The sequence below is a fragment of the Phasianus colchicus genome, chromosome 8, assembly GCF_987193195.1.
Source record: "Phasianus colchicus chromosome 8, bPhaCol1.hap1.1, whole genome shotgun sequence".
Classification (NCBI taxonomy): domain Eukaryota; kingdom Metazoa; phylum Chordata; class Aves; order Galliformes; family Phasianidae; genus Phasianus; species Phasianus colchicus.
In genome coordinates this window covers 12,697,100-12,716,052 of record NC_143443.1, presented here as the reverse complement: position 1 = coordinate 12,716,052, position 18,953 = coordinate 12,697,100, and the positions used below count along the sequence as shown (strand labels likewise).

The 18,953-nt window shown below is 42.3% G+C and overlaps 1 protein-coding gene across 12 annotated transcripts in view; it reads left to right on the top strand.

Moving 5' to 3' along the window:
- Nucleotides 1-18,953, top strand: part of ZMIZ1 (zinc finger MIZ-type containing 1) — a 326,518-nt gene that overhangs the window by 257,205 nt on the left and 50,360 nt on the right. For all 12 annotated transcript variants that reach the window (XM_031602968.2, XM_090144977.1, XM_031602969.2 and 9 more), the window contains one exon: nt 17,177-17,321. In XM_031602968.2, the coding sequence (XP_031458828.1) occupies nt 17,177-17,321 (145 nt within the window). The remainder of the gene's footprint in view (nt 1-17,176; nt 17,322-18,953) is intronic.

Below are 18,953 nucleotides of genomic sequence, written 5' to 3'. Positions count from 1 at the left end.
AGTTTCTCTTGAGAGTGAATGAGGCTGTATTTTTGGATTTGCAGACAAAGCAACTTGTGTTACAACTGGCTTTTCTCCAAAGCATATACTTCCAGTGTCTATTTTATTTTATTTTTATTTATTTTTTAGATTAGATGATAGACAGCCTGAATCTGATTCGGGGGCCCTTGTGGAAGACATGTCCAGTTGGCCATCTTCATAGTGGCCTTACAGGTCATATTCCAGTGCCACAGCATTCTGTGGAGCCTGTCAACCTGGACCATCAATATACTTTCTGAGATATGGTACTGCTTAGAGTAAGGAATAAAAAAGGGTGATATCACCAGCTTCTGAGGTACTGGTGTGCTGTTATGCGTATTACTTCTTGTAGGAAGAAGTACTCGTAGATAACTTCTACACTTGTAGAAGAACCCTGTGCTGGTTATTGGAGCTGGGCAGATAGTGCCCTGAATTCTACCATGCCTCTCTTCCTGGCACTGAAGCACGCTGTTTTGCAGCCTGGTGGAGGGTTGGCTCTGGGAATCCCATATCCTCCACTGCTGGGGAGGTCCTCCCTTGTGGGGCGGACAGATGGCTTTCAAACCTGGCGCCTGGGATGCATACGGTATGATGGGAAAGCTCATGAACATGAGACTGTTTCACCCAGTAATTCCCTTTTTCCACTTTCTTCCACCTACTCACCCCCATTTCTTACCCCTTTTCTCCCATTCTCCCCCCAAGCAGCTCTGTTGGCCATCCTGCTTCTTGGGCCTGACCCTGACAACCAAGGCCTAGTGCCCAGGCACCATGCTCTTGTCTACTGTGTGCCAGTCCTTTCACTTATTTACTTTCTATGTATTTTGCACATTGTTTTCAGAGAAATCTTTGCCTTATCCAATAGTGTTTACTGCCTTTTAAGCAAAGTAACAACAGCTATATTTTTTGTCGTAGCTGATATAATTGGTTTCTTCTAACTCATTCTCCATCTACAGCTAATAGCCAAAGCATTCTTTAATACACACTTTGAAACTGAAAACTAAATGCAGTACAGCTGGGTCCCCATGGTGCAACTTACGAGGCAGCACACAATAACATAATATTTTTCTAGTTTTTATAGTAATTTAGAATGTCATGTGATTTCACAAGGTTTAGGCAATCTCACTACTAATTCACTGGACTGGTGTTAGGTTTTATGGTTTTTTTTTTTCTGATTGTCATTTCTTCTACCATTACAAATGCCAGTTTCACATGTGCTCTTTCATGGAGAACAAGGCATTTGCCATTACTAGTTATTAATATTCGTTTTTTTTTATCTAAATCAGAAATCCCATTGTGCAAACAGTACAAACACATTTGAAGAGGAAGTCTCTGCTCCAACGAGTTAAGCAGCTTTGATACTTAAGTCCTTTCACCTTACTTAACGTACTACATTTTTGCACTCCATTGCTTAGAATGGATAGAAAGAAAATGGAGCCTACAAGAGCATTGGTTTAACTAGTGTAGTTTCTCACCTTTACTAAAAGAGGTCTTTCACAAAGCCCTTATGATTTGTAACCCAGTGGGTCTGGAACACACACTGCATGTACACATCAGTATCAGTTACATCAGATTACAGCTTTCTTTATTAATTGCTCTCTTGTTACTTGTCATTAGTACAGCAGTTATGCTTCACACCCACTCTCTCTCCCAGACCTTAACCCACATGGGTCCAGGCTGGGGGTTTTGCTGACTGTTTTTTTTTTAAATCAGTGTCTCTGCAGAAACTTGACAAAAGATTTTGATTGGTTTTATCATGATACCTACAGTAACATTTGGTGTAGATGTGTAATCGTTCTTTCAGTCTTTCCTTATGAAGTCTTTGTATCTTTTTAATGTATTCCTTTTATCTCACAGAGCTGTTACTGTTGGCTTGCTTGTGTTGTGTTCTGCTGTTCTTACTGATTCCTAGATTTTCCCAGGATGAAATACATTTTTGCTTTATAAGGCTTCCTTCTAGATGTCTTTCCTATTAGTTTATTCCACTTTGTAATAGCAGGAGCTTATTCTGTACTCAGTGAGAACTTTGAATACTACCCCTTATACATACTTCAGTCAACTAGACAACTTTACTGCAAAATTGCTTGGTTGCTTGATTCTAGTCTTCAGCTGTCAACCTGTTCCCTCTCAGTGATGCTCTGGCTGGCGTGGACCGATGCCGGATGTCACTGTCACTGTGGCTCTCGGAGTCAGACAGGCTACAGAGCAGAGCTTGTTCCAAGCCTGTGCACATGCTCGGGAGTCCACTTAAAAAGGACACTTTTCAGCCTTTACAGCATAGTTATAATTTGTTCTCTAGTGTTCAGGGATGCATTTGCTTGTGCAGAAATTTGCAAAGATGTTTTAGAATCCCTGGTTCATTTTCTGTGGCACGAATCTGTCTCTTTCCCAGCTCCCTGCAGGATTCCTCCTGTCAGATTAGCATAGTCTGGTGGTCTGCATTCAGGTTGTGAAAAGAGACTCTGAGCTCTAATCTCACATCTCATGTTGAGTGCATTGATCCTTTTCAGAATGCTGTGGATGATTATGAATGTATGGCCTTAATGATTGGCATTATTCTCTGGAACAGTTCTTTTCTTTGTTCAAGACTGTTCTATAGACATGAAAATCCTGTTCTATGTTCATGACCAAACCTGTACTCTCCTTCATGGTCTTTTTGTCAACAGTTGTCCAAAAGATCCTTCGGAGAGAGAGAATAATTTTGACAGCAGCAGTGTATCAGAATGGATAGAAATGTTGATGTCGACCTACCCGTCAGTGGCCTCAGGCTCTCTCACCCTAGCAGCACTTGGATGTGATCTCACCACACCTTCAGACAATAACTGGTCTCTGCGGCTTTCTAACCTGAGTCTTTTCCCAAAAGGATTATTTCACTACCTTAGTTTCCCTCTTGGTTAAACTAGGATGATGTTCTTCTCTTCATAGGATTAGGTGAGGATTAGCTAGTGTTTACTGGAGACTTGCAGATGAAAGCAGTACCTTGTTTACATGTATATCTGCATGGGCTTGATGCATGGCTGTGCTCAACTCTACCTCTGAAAAACACCTGCTGTAGGATACTGAGACAAACTCAGTGTTTCTTGCAGTTTGGAAAAGTTTTGCAATATTCTTTTTTTTTAATTATCTTTTTTTTACTTTTATTATTGTATTATTGTAATACATAGTATTTGCATGGTCATGCTAGAAGTTCCAATAGCATTTCTAGCTCAAGAGCTATAAGAACTGTATGAAAGAGGAAATGTAATGCCATCCTTGAAGAGTTACCTTGCTAGACAGATGGAGTACTCACTGTCTGCTGTTACCTTTCCATACCAAGTGTCCCTGGTTTACAAATTAAAGTATAAGGAACCAGAAATTCACAGTGCTTTTTCTGCTGCTTGTATGAATTCTGAAAATAAAGGCTTTGCAGCAGCTGGAATCAGCTAACAGGCTTGTTGAAAATACATCTTGTTCTTCCATGGTGATATTGGCTCTGTGGGGCTTTCTTAGTAACATGAGCAGATATGACTCAGAAGACAGAGGGAGAACAACTATGTTGTGTAGGAAGTTAAAAAATATTTTTTACCATTTTTTGGGCCAACATCACAGCCAAGCTGCACTGCCTGTATTTCATTTTTCTTAAACTCTTCTTGACAGCTTTTGGAACTTGAGCTGGTATCCTGAATTGATCTTAGACAATCAGCTTGAAATCCAAGAGAGATCAAAACAGATGTTTTCAACAGCCAGTTCTTTATTTCAGAGGGGTTGTGCTACTGAAGAGCTGCAAGGATTAAATGTGTGTGTAGAATACAAGCAGGAGCATGTCCACAGAGCAGTTTGTACCCCATGGATAATAAAGATGGGCACAAAACATGATATCTGAAATGATGTAACGCATCATTTTTGTAGCACCAAGGCGCAGGCTGCTAAGGAAGATTTATTCGTGTTAGATGAAATATTGCCTGCATTTATTATTTTAATTTGTCTAGATTTGGCTTTTTTTTTTTTTTTTCTTCCATGGGGTCATGTACATATGGGCTCTAAGCTGGAGGAGAGTATTGTTTATGGAGTACGTACAGCACTTAAAATGCGCAGGTGAAAGATCACACCTTCTTGAAACTGTGATAATTACCCATTATTCCTTCTCATTACAGGTCCAGACCTTGCCCTCAGATCTGCTCCTTGGTGCCTTTGTCCTTGTTCCCTGTTTCTGTTGCTCTTGAGGGTTCCCTTCATCTGCTCCTCCACCCTCATGATTTCATTTATTCCCCTTAGAGAAAGTTTCCTAATCCTTGGCTGCAAACCCCTTCTTTCTTTAAAGCCCTTCAAGTAACCAGCTCCTTCCAGAAAACAGTCCTATGCTTACTTTGTTGAGAAATTTTTGACCATCTTGTTTTGAACTTTTATTGCTTTTCTTTCAAGCTCTTTATGAAAGGAGTGAGTTACTCTGCACTTTCAAAAGGCCCTTTCTGTAGTCCCCAGGCAATGAATAGCCAGGCACAGTCTGCAGGCAGCCACATCTCCATCCACCTTTCAGAACCCTGATCTTTTGCTCTCATTTGTATTGTTTTGGACAACTGGTTTAGTCACTTTCCTGCATAATGTGTTAGTACATATCACAAAAGTTAACAGTTATGATTGCTTGGGCTAATACAAAAGTAATTGTGAATGTAAAAAGAAAAAAATATCACATGATCATTAAGGTTGTAGAAGACTACATAAATCATCTAGACCAACTCAGCCTATCACCACTGTGTTCACTAACCACATCCCTCAGTGCTACATACTGTGTTTTCTTTTACAGACTTAAAGTAGTGTGGTTTAGTGAAAGGATCAGATTGAAAGTCTGCGAATTTAAGGCATTCGGTCTTCTTGCTACAAAAACTATTCATGGGGTTTCCCACCAACTTCATCAGGAGCAGGAGTTGATCCACAACTGCTTGCACCAAGAGCAGACAGTTTTATTTACCATCAGCAGGAACAGCACCTTACTGTGTGCATTCTGGTCGTATTTGGTGTTCTAATGTCTGGTTTGAATCCTTTGATCCAAATGTTCTGGAAACATAAAGCAGATATAGTTGCTATTTTGATAGGATGTTTGTTCAGTGCTGGTGCAAACTACTGCTTTTCTGCAGGCTGTTGTCCTTGTGAGAAGCTCTGCAGAATTAGCGGAGTCTGACAGCTATCTACAGAATCCTGTTCTCTTCTTGTGCCTCACTCCCCTCTCCTTGCTAGGCTTGCTTCTGTTTCTGCTTCCAAAGATGAAAATCTTACCCCTACAATGTCATGTGGGTATTTCCATCTCAGGTAAACAACATTTTTGGTAGGCTCTGTTGATTGTGTCAAGTTGTATTCTAGTCCTTTTCCCAGGAAAAAAAAAAAAAAATAGCAACAAGTCACATACAATTTGTCCAAAACGTCCAAAATGCTTTCCAGTTCGTGTTACTAATGCTGTGTAGAGTTGTTTAAGTATTCAAATTATATTTTAGAAAAAAAGTTCTTTTGCACTGCTCTACTGCTTCAGGCAGCTTTGCTTTAGGAAATTGTCCCTATAACCTGGATCCTTGTGTCATTAGCACTGTATGGTTGTCTCTGCCATCCTCCTCCTGAGGTGCTGGGAGCGGGGTTGCCCGAGAGCTGCTGGCTCTGCCTCTGCCAGCCGCCTGCACACAGCAGTGCGTGATATGATTTCGCACAATGCCCCGCTAATGCCCTCGTCAGCAGCTTCTGAGGGAAGAGCTACACTGGAAAATACAATAGCGGTCCTCTGCAAGCTATAGGGAGTGCATGGACCAGAGCTAAATTTGGAAAGCTAAAGCTTATTTCATGCAAGATTATTAGAATTATTTGGGTTTCAAAGCGCGTGCTCACACACATGCATATATTGAGGGCCAGCCTTTCCACGTGACTCTGCTGGATCTGAGTGCAGTTGTTATTTATAGACAGCAGGAGCAGTGATGGCATTATCTTGTAGCACTTTGGTCCTGAAATTACAGCACTTCTGTGTGGGGAGAGGGGACCAGGTGCCCTTCATGGGAATTTAGATGGTCTGCTCACCCATAAATGTCTCTGTGATGAGATGCTCACAAATAACCTTTTCCCTCTTCCTCATTTTTTGCATTTTCAAACAGAGGAAAGAAAGATACTGAAAGATCAGTGTGGTGATTTGCACTGCCTTCTTTCCTGAGTGCGTGGAGAAAGCAACTAGCTGTGTTCATGTTTTCATCTGTTCCATAGGTAACCCGTTTCTATTCATGTAAAAACATAAACATCCCCTTGAGGACAAAGAAATAGCAATTTCTAATCTGTTCATATGATGATTCTAAACAAACGCAGCCTCCTGTTGCAAGCCACTGTGCCTGCAGTGCTGCTAGCATGACTGGGGCACGCAGGAGCACAGCAAAGCTGCAGCCCCTATCCATACAGGTGCAGAACAGCCACCCCCCCCCCCTCTGCACAGAGCCCAAGTACTGCAGGACCAAGCCAGCTGGAAAAAACAGCATAAAGTCAAGCAAGGACGGTCTGGAAGAGGAAAAAAAAAAAAGAAAAAAGAAAAAGAAAAAAAAAAGACCACTGATCTCCCTGGTCAGGTTCACAGGGTGGTCATGCAGACAGATGCTCCAACACAGCTGGGTGCGTGCCAGCACGGCAGGGCATGGCACATGGTGAGGATGGGTACCTGCAGGCAGAACTGCTGCTGCTGATCACTTTGTGTCTTGAAAATATGATGAAAATAATCTGAAGATCAGGGTAGCTTTATTTAGGCCTTGAATCCCATTTTTTATTTTATGCCAACTTTGGTTCTCTGTGTGGCTCTAATTGTAATGGAACATCAATGAGTTTTCCTTTATTGGTAATAAAATAAATGTGGTGCATGTTGTATCTTAAAGGAAATCAGAATGCCTTAATGAGAGCTTCCATTGCTCAGTCTGCTCCTTTAATACAACTGTATTTGAGTTGAGAAACAGAAGGAATGAATTTAGTAAGTGATGTTGCGTATTTTAAATTGTACTGTTGTTGCAGTATCAGTGATAATCCAAGACTCTAAGTAATGCAAGATTTGTAGGGAGAGGCAATATCTGTTGTTTGACCAAAAAAGCAGCCAGGAGAAACGAACTTTCAGGGTGCACAACTCTTTTGCTCCAGATAGTAACCAGGTTCCCAGTGCTGCTTGGAACAATTTAACTTCGGTGTGTTAATTAAACATTAATTCATCAGGCAGTTCTCAAAGGAAGGTGATGAGTACCAGAGGAGAAGAGCAGGTTGCTAGCAAAGGGAAGGTGACAGGCTGAGTGGAATTGGTGGGACACAGAGAGAAAAACAGAAGTGGTAGTGCTTTTAGAAAACCAAAGCATTAGTTAGGGAGCGAGGTGGGAAACACTGCCTGTTTGAACCTGCAGTACTGGCATGCATTGCTCTGCTCTGTGCTGTTAGAACAGAAATAATTAAGTTGAAAAATATTGCCGGCTGAGGTTTTTTTTTGTTAATATCCTTAACTGTTTCCACGTTCAGTGCAGGCAGATTGTTCTATATGTAGTTACAATTTTTTTTTTTCCAAAAGGAAAACAAGAGCATATGCCCAGAGTGCTTTCAGCTTATTTCTGCTTAAACACAGAGGTTTGGATAATGCAAAAAATGGTCCTGCTACCCCCAACTTCGCAAACTAACTTTTTTTTTTTTTTTTTTTTTTGCTGTAACGCTTAAAGAGAAGTTGGCAAAGACTGTATTAAGCTAATCAAAGAAAAGCAAAAAGTTCCGAGGACACCTGATAAAACATTCTTTTCTCATTAAAAAAAAAAAAAAAAAAAAAAGAATTAAAATGATGTAAAATAAATGTTAGGAGCGAAACTGCAAAACCAAGAAGCAAAACTTCCTAAAATAGCATTTGGTCCTTCTCAGAAGTTCTGGCTGTGCAGTGTTAACTTTGGAAACATGTTTCTGCTATAAATTTTGGTTGTGTGGTTTTCTTGGCTTTTGGGGTTTTTTTTTCCTCCTTGAAAGCCTCTCCAGATGTTCTGCAGTTGTTGCCTGCAAATGTTCCATGGCAGACATGAGAGTGCTGGCACAGAGCAGGAGCCCCTTGATGTGGCAGTGGTGATTTTTCCTTCCTGCAAAGGGAAGGTGTGTGATCTGCTCTGCTCGGGGCCTCGTTCAGCCATAGGCAGTGTGACCTTCAGCACAGCACCTGTACTCAGAGTAAAACTTTTTCTTCAAAACTTAGCCAGCAAGCCATGGATCTGAATGGCCACTTCAGCAGCCTCTGCAGGAGCTCCCCACTCTGTTACCATAATGTTAAGTATTCTTTAATTTTCTTGTGTTTTGGAGTAGTAATAAGTACAAGGCAGACATCAAATCTTTTCAGATGCAAGCTCTTTGAAATTCCTGTGCTCACAATCACAAATTCATTGGACTGTAGAAGTCTTAAAAAGTCATCAGTGCCATTCTCTGTTGGCTAAAGAACTCTCAGTGCCATCCTCACTGCTGCTTTTTCTGACCTGTTCTCAGCATCCCCAGTCATGGAGGTTCCTCAGCTTACCGTTTTCTGATGAGGAGAGTGATCCTGGTATATAACCAGTGTCTTTGCTATGTCTTCATAGTTTATTATTTTCTGGCTTTTATGCTGCTGATATAGATACTGGGGTATTACTCTTTAAAGTCAAATACCGCTCTCAATCTTCCCTCTTCTTAAATAGCTAAATAAATAAACCCACTCCATGCACTCTTATCTTCATGGTTAATTTAATAGCTTCTTCCTACTCATTCTCTGCCCATTCAGTGGGTGTGTAATGTTGTTGAGGAGAGAGAAATAGCTGGGCACTTCTTGAACTGCGCATGCAACTGAGTTCCTTCAACTCCACCTGGAAGAGCTCTTGCCTGCAGAGGCTTTTCTCACTCTGTTATGAAGATACGCAGTGCCATGTTTTGTACTTGTCTCTGTTGAACACTATTTCACACTACTTCTCCAACTTGTCAAGATCATTTTAACTTTAAACTTCTGAAGTAAACCAATGTTTCTTTGCAGCTTGTGCCATCTGTAAGTTGACCAGAACATGTTCTTTCCCTTTATCCATGGATCCTTTTTTCCATCATTGATATCTGTAAATGACGCACTCAGTAATTTTAGACCCTGAACAGAGTTCTGCAGAAACCTATCTGATTATGCTCGGGTTTATTACTGCCATTGGCTTGATATTTCTGTAAGTTTAAGTTTCCAGCCATTTTCTATTGTGTTAAGCTAGACCTTATTTCCTCTATCTGTTTGCAAAAAAAGTCATGTAGAGAAGTGCTGAAGCCTCAGTAACATCAAAATAATATTCACTCTGCACTCAAGATCCTTTGTTTGCTAGTAAAAAAGAATAGAAGCATGATGTGATTTGTTTCTGACCAATCCATTTTATTTTTTAGTCATTTTTCACTTTTCTCTTAGTTGTTTTGAATCATTTTGCTTTTTTTTCCCCTAATAAGATACTGGATCTTTAATTTTGCAGTTCTTCCTTCTGCTTTTTTGAAGATAATCACGAGATTTTGCCTTCTCCAGTCTTTTCATCATTGTACTGTCTGTGCATGGATTCCCTGTGTGCATGGATTCCCTGTGTTGAATCTCTGGTCAAATGCCTCTGGTGTTTTTTGTAGCACTTTTTATTGTTAAGCCTGCTGTTAGTTAGCTCAGAAGTTGTTTACAGTAGTGATCAGAGAGCTCAAAATGGTTTAAGAGGAAGTGAGCCTCTCACCTATGGGTCACCAGTTTGAATCTACCCGAAGATGGGCTGCCATGAGTCATTTCCATTTTTCAGATGCTTGTGTTATGTGTGAAATCTGTTGACAACTGAAACTGGCATTACACAATAAAAGCACACAGCAGTAATGAAAGACACTGTTGTTTGAAATCGAGGCAGTGAAACTAACAATTGGATGAGTAAGAAAACGAACAGTCTAATGCTATTTGAATGCATTTCTTTTGGAAAGTCAAATTCAGGAGCTCACAATTCACATGCTGGTGGCCTTTCACTGGCTTTGTCTTCTCTTTATAATGGTTTGTGTTTTCAGATGTAGCAACATGGGTACTGCTAAGTCTAAATGAGATGCTTATGTATTTTATCTGGATCCATGCAGTGTGTTTAGTGCTTGCCAAATTGAGCCATTGTGCTGTGTTTTGTAATGTATTACTTCAAAGTTAATGTAGTGAATCTGGTAAGATGCTCTGCCAAGTTTTGGCAAGTATAGAAGGAAATTGGGAAATCCCAGTTCCACTGAAGTCATGGGATAAGGATAGCAGTATTCAAATCTGTGTCTCCAGCATGTCCTCTTCCAATTGGCAAGAGCTTTTGGGAAAGCCTGTATATGTGTGTGTGTGTGTGTGTGTGTAAGTCTGAAGAGGTATTTATGAAGAGCTGAAAGTATGCCAAGGCAAACTGGACCCATATTCCAGACAAGACTGGTACGCTGTGTTATTCTCTTGCAGCAGCCTTGAGAGCTCATGCTTGATAATGCTCAGGTTTTATTAGGGTTTTATTCAATAATGCCTATGTTAGTTAACATCTAGTTTAATTAGGCATCCCCCATGTTATCTGTTGTGCTACAAACCCTCATGATGTTTGTTTTTTCATTCATAACAATACATAACTACATTGTAGATCGATCCCACCAGGGCAAAGCTGGGTCTTTCTGCAGGACACAAATGTGGTTTTGGTAATGGAGGAAACATTGGTGATAAACGATATGACTTAATATTGGTGGTGAAAGCAAGTATCCTACCCTGTTCTGCAGCACTGAATGATTGCTGTTGACTCTGTGTTTATGTTGGGCTTAGCAGGGCAGCTCATGCCTCCCCACACCACAGCGCCTGCCTGCTCTGTGAGGGAATTCATTTCTACACAGTTCCTTGTGCCCTTTTTACAGAACGTGTCCATTCAAAGGTGCTACTAAAGTCACAGATCTCCTCACTGCTCTGCTCAACGCAGTTCTGCGTTGGTATTGTTCAACTTCAGATCAAATTGGTCTGTTTAATCCAGTCTACTTACCACGACTGTTCCAGGTGATTCTGCCTGATGGAGAGCATCAGGCACAGCCCCCAGCTGCTCCAGGAAGGTAGGCAGCAGGGCATGAGCCCCCTGGGATGGGACGGGAGCAGAATGGAGAGCAGGCCTGGTGCTGTGCTGCGGGTGGTGCTGGCAGCCAGGCCTGTGAGAGGTGGGTGCCCGGCTCCTGTTGCACAGCCACAGGGAGGCTGCTGAAAAATTGACATTTCTGCTTTGTAATTGGGTTGTATGCATTTCTTTTGTGCTCTTGGCATTGGGGCGGATACAGATAGAAGGCTGTGTAATGACAGGGGTAGGGCTTGTCTGTCAGTGGGTCAGGACATGCAGGGGTACTCGGCATTGCTGAGAGGAGGGGGGAACACCCATGCTCTGAGCTGCTTTTAATCGCTAATTACATCCTTTCTCCTCCATGGCCTTGCTTTCCTGCCCTGTCTGACTCAGAGAGGTTAGTCAGCCATTGCCAGGCTCTGCTGACGTGCCTCAGGAGGAGAGCTGCAGGAAAAGCAGTCCTGGCAGCAGCTGGGAATGAGCAGTTTCTCCTCTGTCTCTCCATTTCCCAGCTCTTTACAAGTAAAAATGGCTTTTAGAAAAAGAGAAAAACAGATAATTTTCTGTTTTCCAAAACCGTGGACAAAGATTCTGTCCTTTTAAGGCAAATGGAGTTATTTCTGTAATAATGCAGCACTTTGAGCGTTAACTAGTTAACATATTTTATATTTGTTTTCCCAACACTGTGCATTCTGCATTATCCTGTGTTAAAAGAATGACATTCTTAAATAACCAAGATGATCGTTATTTTCACTCCTTTCCTTCCTTTCTTGTCACTGTTTCCCTTTCTGCCCCATCACATTATTTCATGGGATGATTTATAAACACTTTATTCAGATTGTGGTTTATGCAGCAAAGGATATAAAGCCATCAGTAACTCTGTATTCCCTTTACATGGAATTCTCCATACAAAACATATAAATCTGGTCCTACAAACAATATAAAATTAAGGGATAGAATCTGGGGAGGGAGGAAAGATTTTTAAAAAACTGGATTTTCTTACGGATGCTGTAGAAATGTTTCAGCCAAATGCATTTCATTCTGAGATACAGCAGCAAGCCAGAGAGATGGTGCTGAATAGATAGTTCTCCAAATCAGACTCATCCTTTTTTTCCTAATATTTTCATTGCAGTGAGTAAGAAATACGGGTCTGCCAGCCTGCCTATTGAACTATCTGCTGCAGCTTAACTGCAGCAAGAAAACGGTAATCCTATTGTGCTCCTCCAGCAGTCTCCTGGGAAGCAGAAGGCATTGAAATTACTGAGCTGTTGTCCTATCCCCTCCTCACCTGTCTTTGTAGCTGTAAATATAGTGTCTGCCTGTAAATAACAGTTTGCTGCATCTTTAAGCACATTCCCTAACAAGAGGCAGTGATTTACTGAGGTGATAAGCTGTAACTAATACTAGGGTATCATAATAGGTAAATAGATTAACACCATGCTTCTCTGTATTTTGCTTTCTAGGGAGCCCACTGGCTCATTCGCTCCTAGATGCTTACTGCAGCACTTTGCGATGCGCTGAGTTAAATCAGTCAGCTACAGGATTGTAGCAATCGACGGTGGTGTGTATACAGCTAATGAAATGCATTAGGGAATCTATCGGGTAGCATTGATTGCTTAGCCTATTTGCCTTTCCTTTTCTGTTCCCCTACCCAAAAAGGATTATAATGGACTATACCCAATATTCAATGCCAGGACTATAAACTACTCTTATAGACACGCCATCATCATTCATCGTGTAATTGTTGCTTTGTGAATGCAAGTACACTGGCAGCCTTTGTCACTGAGAAGTAAGGAAACGTGCAGGCAGCCTGGGTGGGAGGCATGGTTTCCCTCCCCTCCAAAGCCTGGCCGATGAGAGCACCTCGTCAAGTGTGTGCTGGAGAGGTCTGCTTTGTCTCCAAGTGACAGGTCTTCGGCTCCAAAGGGCCCTAGCAAAAGACGAGCAATGTTGGGCGGTGTTAATGGTGCTGCACATCTTGTGATATTTGGCACATTCCTAAGTACCTGGCTCCTGGAGGCAGGGGATTAAATAACGATTGCTTCCTTTCTCTTTGAAGAAAAGCTTAGCTCTGCGGTTGCAAAGAAATGCTTGAAATGTCACTCAAGTCGAAGGGAAAAAGATCTTCTGCCTTCCACCATTCTCCGTCCCCAGGCTCTCAGTGCACACATCGCAGTGTTGCTCTGTGATTTTTCAGTGAAAGCACTAAGAAGTACCGAAGGCACCCAGCAGGCCGCAGCCGTGGGATGTGGGGTATTGTCAGTGCGGTGGGGAGAGCTCAGCCTGCTCTGCATGGAGGCACTAGCACCTCCCTTCTCTGGAGACAAGCAAAACAACGGGCTGGCTGTGTTTAAGGAACAACGGTTTCTTAAATTCTTTTTCTTGCTTCCTTCAGAAACCTCGTTGGCTAGTTGAGATTGGAATCTCTCTCATTTTTAAATCTCTGTTTTTCTCCATTTCACAAGTGCAAAACCAGAGGCTGCTCATTTCTGTGTTGGTTCCCTAACACAGTCGTTCCTAGCAAATCGGTATTGATTTATTCCTGTGAAAACGCATCAACGTTTGAAGTAAAATGCAATCCCATTAAGAATGATACAGGTTTTCCAAATGGAGAAAAGTAGGTCAAATATTGCACCAATCAGCTCAGAGCATGTCCCTTTAAGCAAAATAAATGTGTGAATACACTTAAACTGTCAGCACATCATTTGATTGCCATTATTATGCATCTTTTGGCATGAGCTGGCAAAGCCCTCTGCGGCTGCACGTTGGCTGAAAATGTCAGTTCTGGGGAATTAACCAGGCTATGCTCTGCATTTGTTTGTGTACAGGGGAGCGAGGGGGTGCATGCTTAAAGGATTTTTGTTTCCTCCTTGCAACAGTTGACTTCAACTTAGGCAGGAGAGCTGGGTTATTATATGCAAGGGACATTGTAGCAGTGCAGCACAGGAACACGATTTAAATCTGATCATTAAAGTGCCGCAGTGAGAGGCTGTGAGAGACGGTGTGGATGGTCCATCTGCAAAATCTGTGCTCCTGTTGCAAGAAGGAGGGGTGGAGTGGGGAGAAAAAGCAGCTGCTTGGCTGTGCTGTGAGAGGGAGAGACTGACTGTTGGCACCATCTGTAGCTGTCCTTTGTGCTTGCTGCTTTATCTGTTCATTATAGTACGATACTGAATTTCTCGTGCTTTGAGTGTAAATGAGTTGAGATGTGCCCAATACTGTCAGCATAAAAAGCAGTAACTAACTACACTAAAGATGAATAGTGTAATCTGTAAATTCATTTTGAGTTTGTTTCATCTGACTTGAATAGCAGAGGAAGTAATGTTCTCCAGAAGGCAGCTGTACCAGATGTGAGGTGCACGCTCCCCCTACGCATCGAGCACGCAGCAGCTCATGGCAGGGCGGGGAGGGCAGCAGGCCCCTGTCTGGCTGGGGCTGTGGACTGGGAGCTTTGGGCAGGGTCTGTTTGCATTGCTGCACAAACACCAATGTCAGGAGGAGAGTGATTATCCTGCGTGGTACATGAGTTGAGATGTCCCCAGGGAAAAAGGTTAAACCTCTCAGTAATGAGTGCTGTGATAGGGATGAGTAAATGTGTTATGTTCTATACCCGCAGTCTCCTAGTTTCTGAAAACAGGAGTCCTCTCCAGATAACTTGTAGAATGTAACTGTCTGGCTTATCTTGAGGGCTTCTTTGTTCTTTGACAGTTCACATTTCACCTTTATAAATGCGTGTGTTAGATATTAGTAATAATAATTACTCATTAAGATCTTCCCTTATCTCCACCTCACCAAAGCAATGCTATCTCACTGGCATATTCCTTTTCCAAGGGTTACTCTGCTTTTTTCCAAAGCAGGTATGGCTTTTGTTTGCAGATTCATGCCCCCCTTAGGTTGCTTCTTTTTATCTTATTTGTCAAGTGCCTACGTGTACGGAAGGAGCAATGCCCTGCTTGCATCAAAGCCGCGTGTAAGATGGGCGATTTCCATTTGACACTGCAGTAATTGCACTTGGTGTGGTGATGCTCAGCATCCCCTGTTGCTCCGACATGGCTGCACTGCTGCGCAGCAGCATGGTGCTTGCCTGCAATGCTCCAGTGGTCTTGGTGTGGGTAGCAGCTGTGCCAGGCTGTGGCTGTGTCACTGGGCAGCTGGAAAAGAGGAGCATGTTAGTAGTGGTAGGGCAGGGATGAAAGGTGAGTGTAATGTGATCAGATGCTTGTTGACAGATTCCTTGGCTAATAGAGAAGCAGCTTAGGCTGACACTCATTGCTGGAACATTTCACACCGCTCGGGGGAACACTCTGCAGGCTGCATGCGAGGCTAACCATTTTGGAGTGGCTGTATTTGGTTACATAAAGGAGCGGTGTCCCCTTCTTGTCAAAGCAGAGCTCTAAAATGCCTCCCCGAACACCACAGCTGACCTTCCATTTGATAAATGCAAAGAATTTACTGCATCGCCTTTGTCCAAATGTGTGATTAATTCACAGGAATAGTCTAGCTTAAAATATTTTTCTTGTGTGGCCATTAAGCTTGAGAAATACCAATTGTTTTGCCGACTGAAAAATCATATTTGTGGGTGTTCTTGGCAAAATGAGTTCTTTTTTTCCCCTGCAAATATGACTTCACAATTAGTCCCTTTGGAATGTGCTCTATTAAATGTTGATTAACAGGACCTCCACAACAAAAAGGTGGGTGCTGCTTGGGGTTCTGTTACTGGGCTGGAGGATATCCATTAGAAAAAAATAAGAATTGAAACGAAAAGCCTCGATTTTGGAGAATTCTGCTCTTGCTCTTTTAAACTGGCAAGCCTGAAGTTACACGTAGAGCTCTCCTGCTTAAAGCTGCTATGGCAGTTTGCTTTTCAAGCAGCCTCCTGGTTCTCACCTGGCAGCACAATCTGTTGATTTGTTCCATTCATACCACCTTAGGAAAGCACTTAGTTTAAAAAAATATACAAGCACAAAACATGTTACTGTGATGAGGTTTATGCAAAGCACACTTTAAAGGATGAAAATCCCCAAGCGCTTCCACTTGGAAATGCTTCTCCAGCTGCAGAACAGAGTTCAGTTCACGTGCATCTCATTGGTGGGGCCCTTTGCCATGCTTGGTAATGTCTTGCCCCATGGAGCCACTCCTGCTGCTGGCACCGTGGCAGCTCTGTGGTTCAGCCATTCCACTGGTGGCTCTTTGCAAAGCCGTGTCGTCACAGCCAGACCCAACTCACAGTCACTTTCTCAGGCTCTGATTACTCCCAAGTACATGGGTTTTGTAACACGGGCTGGTCTTCTCTGTCTGTGGGTGCTTAAGGAAAAGGCCACATTTTCAGAGATAATGAACCCTTTCATGTCTTCTGAGGGAGTTGCAAGCTTTTAGTCTCTCTAGGAAATATCTGCCTGTCATCATTCATAAGCATGATGTTCCTGTAAGCACTGAAGCACCCTCATTGCCCAGAAGATTAGTCACATAATGGAGATAAGCATTTAGGGGTTATGCTGGTTCAAATACAGATGGAAGTATCTAACTTCTGTATAGCTACCCGCATTAGTGCGCCTGTATTCTCTTGTTTATCTATTCAGGACTGGTAGCTAATGGCAGTTTTGGAAATGAATTCTAGCACATGGGTTCCTCTTCATGCCTCTCCAATTAAGCGTTAGCACAAAAATAGCCAAACAGAAAAGAGATCTTGTTATCCACTGCTCCCCTCTGTGAATGATGTCTTCTGCATGTTTTTGTTACGTTTCTATTAGTGTGAAATGAATTCTTCAGTGCCTTTTTTCACCCACAACAGCTACCCCATGTCCTTGTGCCTCATCCATTTATCTCTTTGCTGCTCAGCTCAGACAAATTCTCTCGTGCCTCCTGGGCTGTGCAGACTGTTCGTAACTTGTGTAAAAACATTATAATGATAGTGTAGTGCAATTACAGACTCAATTTGATAGGATAATAATGTGAGTGGTGGTTCGTGGACGAACTTTTCACTCCTGGGGCTTGTCTGTTCAGTTTGTGGCTCTTGTTATAGCAGCTTGCATCTGCACTCAGCTGTACCAGTTATTCTGATGTGCACTTACTGTCATTTTGTTCTGATTGCACAGCGCTGCTCTCGTCGTGGTGTGAGGAGCTGGGACGGCTCTTGCTGCTTCGCCACCAGAAAAGCCGGCAGAACGATCCTCCAGGGAAGCTCCCCATGCAACCCCCCATGAACTCTATGAGCTCCATGAAACCCACCCTCTCTCATAGGTGAGTCTCAGCCCGGCCTGTAGGAGTGCAATGGTGTCAGATAACCTGTTTTTCAACTGAAATGCTCATTACCATTAACTAGAGGTGGCTACAGTTTTGTGCTGCGAACAGCGTTAGAGAAATCAGGGGATCTGTAATGACAGCACGTACTAAATAAATGCAGTTTTTGTTTTTGCCATTACCTGGTGCATAGAGAAATGATGCTTCCATCTTGAAATCTGTGCTCAGGTCAAGTGGGCTCACTTTGAAACTTGAAGTTGTGCCCAAAGGATAAACTTTCGCAACGTATCTCTCACCAAGCACTTTCCTACTGTTTATTTAAATAGAGCTGGCTTTTCTTGAGGTTGAAAACATTTCACTGATGTTCCATTTTGTACATTGCATTAGAAATGTCATGCTAAATTGAAGCAATTGTGTAGTGGGAGCGCCCAGAGGTATGAGAATGTCTTGTACCACCTTAAATCAGGTGAAGATCACAAAGTACTTGATATCGAGAAAATGTGAGTGTTAAATGAAGCTAGAAGAGACTAAAGATGTGAGCCTTTGATTACCAGTTTGTGCAGAAAAACAGAATTTGTACTTCTTGCCTGAGTCAAGGCAAAAGCTGAAGAGTAAATGTACACAGGGTTAAACACTCATTTAATGCTTTATGTTTCTGTGAAGCTTTTTTCAAGGCTTACTTTCCCATAGTGTCACATTAAAGAAATCATAATAGTACAAATTGTTTTTTGTGCAGGGCACTATTGTTAGTAAGGAATTATAACAGTCTAGATGAGGCTGGGTTCCTCATACCCATATACTGCAGAAGCATAACATGTCTTGAACTTTCATGGTAGAATAGAACTTAGGGGTTTGATTCATTTTCATAGCAGTGTATTTGTGTAAAAGAATTTGTCTGGAAACCACTTTTTTCTGCCCTTATTTGTTGTACTTATGGAAGAACTGTGGGACCTCTATGCTTTTTTTTATTATAGATCTTGAGAATAACGTTCATTTTCAAATATAATGCAGTATCACTGAGGTTTTGGAGCATCTGGATTGCCTTTTTTTTCAGTTGATTGCATAATAATGAATTGTAAACATAGAATCATAGAATGGCTTGGATTGGAAGGGACCTTAGAGCCCATCTAGTTCCAGTCTCTGGCCATGGGCAGGGTTACCACCCACCAGACCAGGTGCCCAAGGTGCCATCCAACCTGACCTTGAGCGTCCCCAGGGATGAGGCACCCACAGCTTCTCTGGGCAGCTGTGCCGGGACCTCATCATCCTCTGAGTGAAAACTTTTCCCCTATTATCTAATCTAAATCTCTCTCTTTTAGTTTAAAACCATTCCTACTTGGCCTATCACCATGTGCCCAAGTTAGAAGTTGGCCTCTCTCTTCTTAATAAGCTCCCCTAAGGTACTGGAAGGCCACAGTGAGGTCTCCCTGGAGCTTTCTCTATCCAGGCTGAACAAGCCCAGCTCCCTTAGCCTTTCTTCACAAGAGAAGTGCTCCAGCCCTCAGAGCATCTTCATGCCCATCTCCTTAACCTGCTCCAAGAAGTCCACATCTTCCTTGTGCTGGAGGCCCCAGGCCTGGATGCAGTAATTAAAAAAAAAAAAACAAAAAAAAAACAAAAAAAAAAAACACC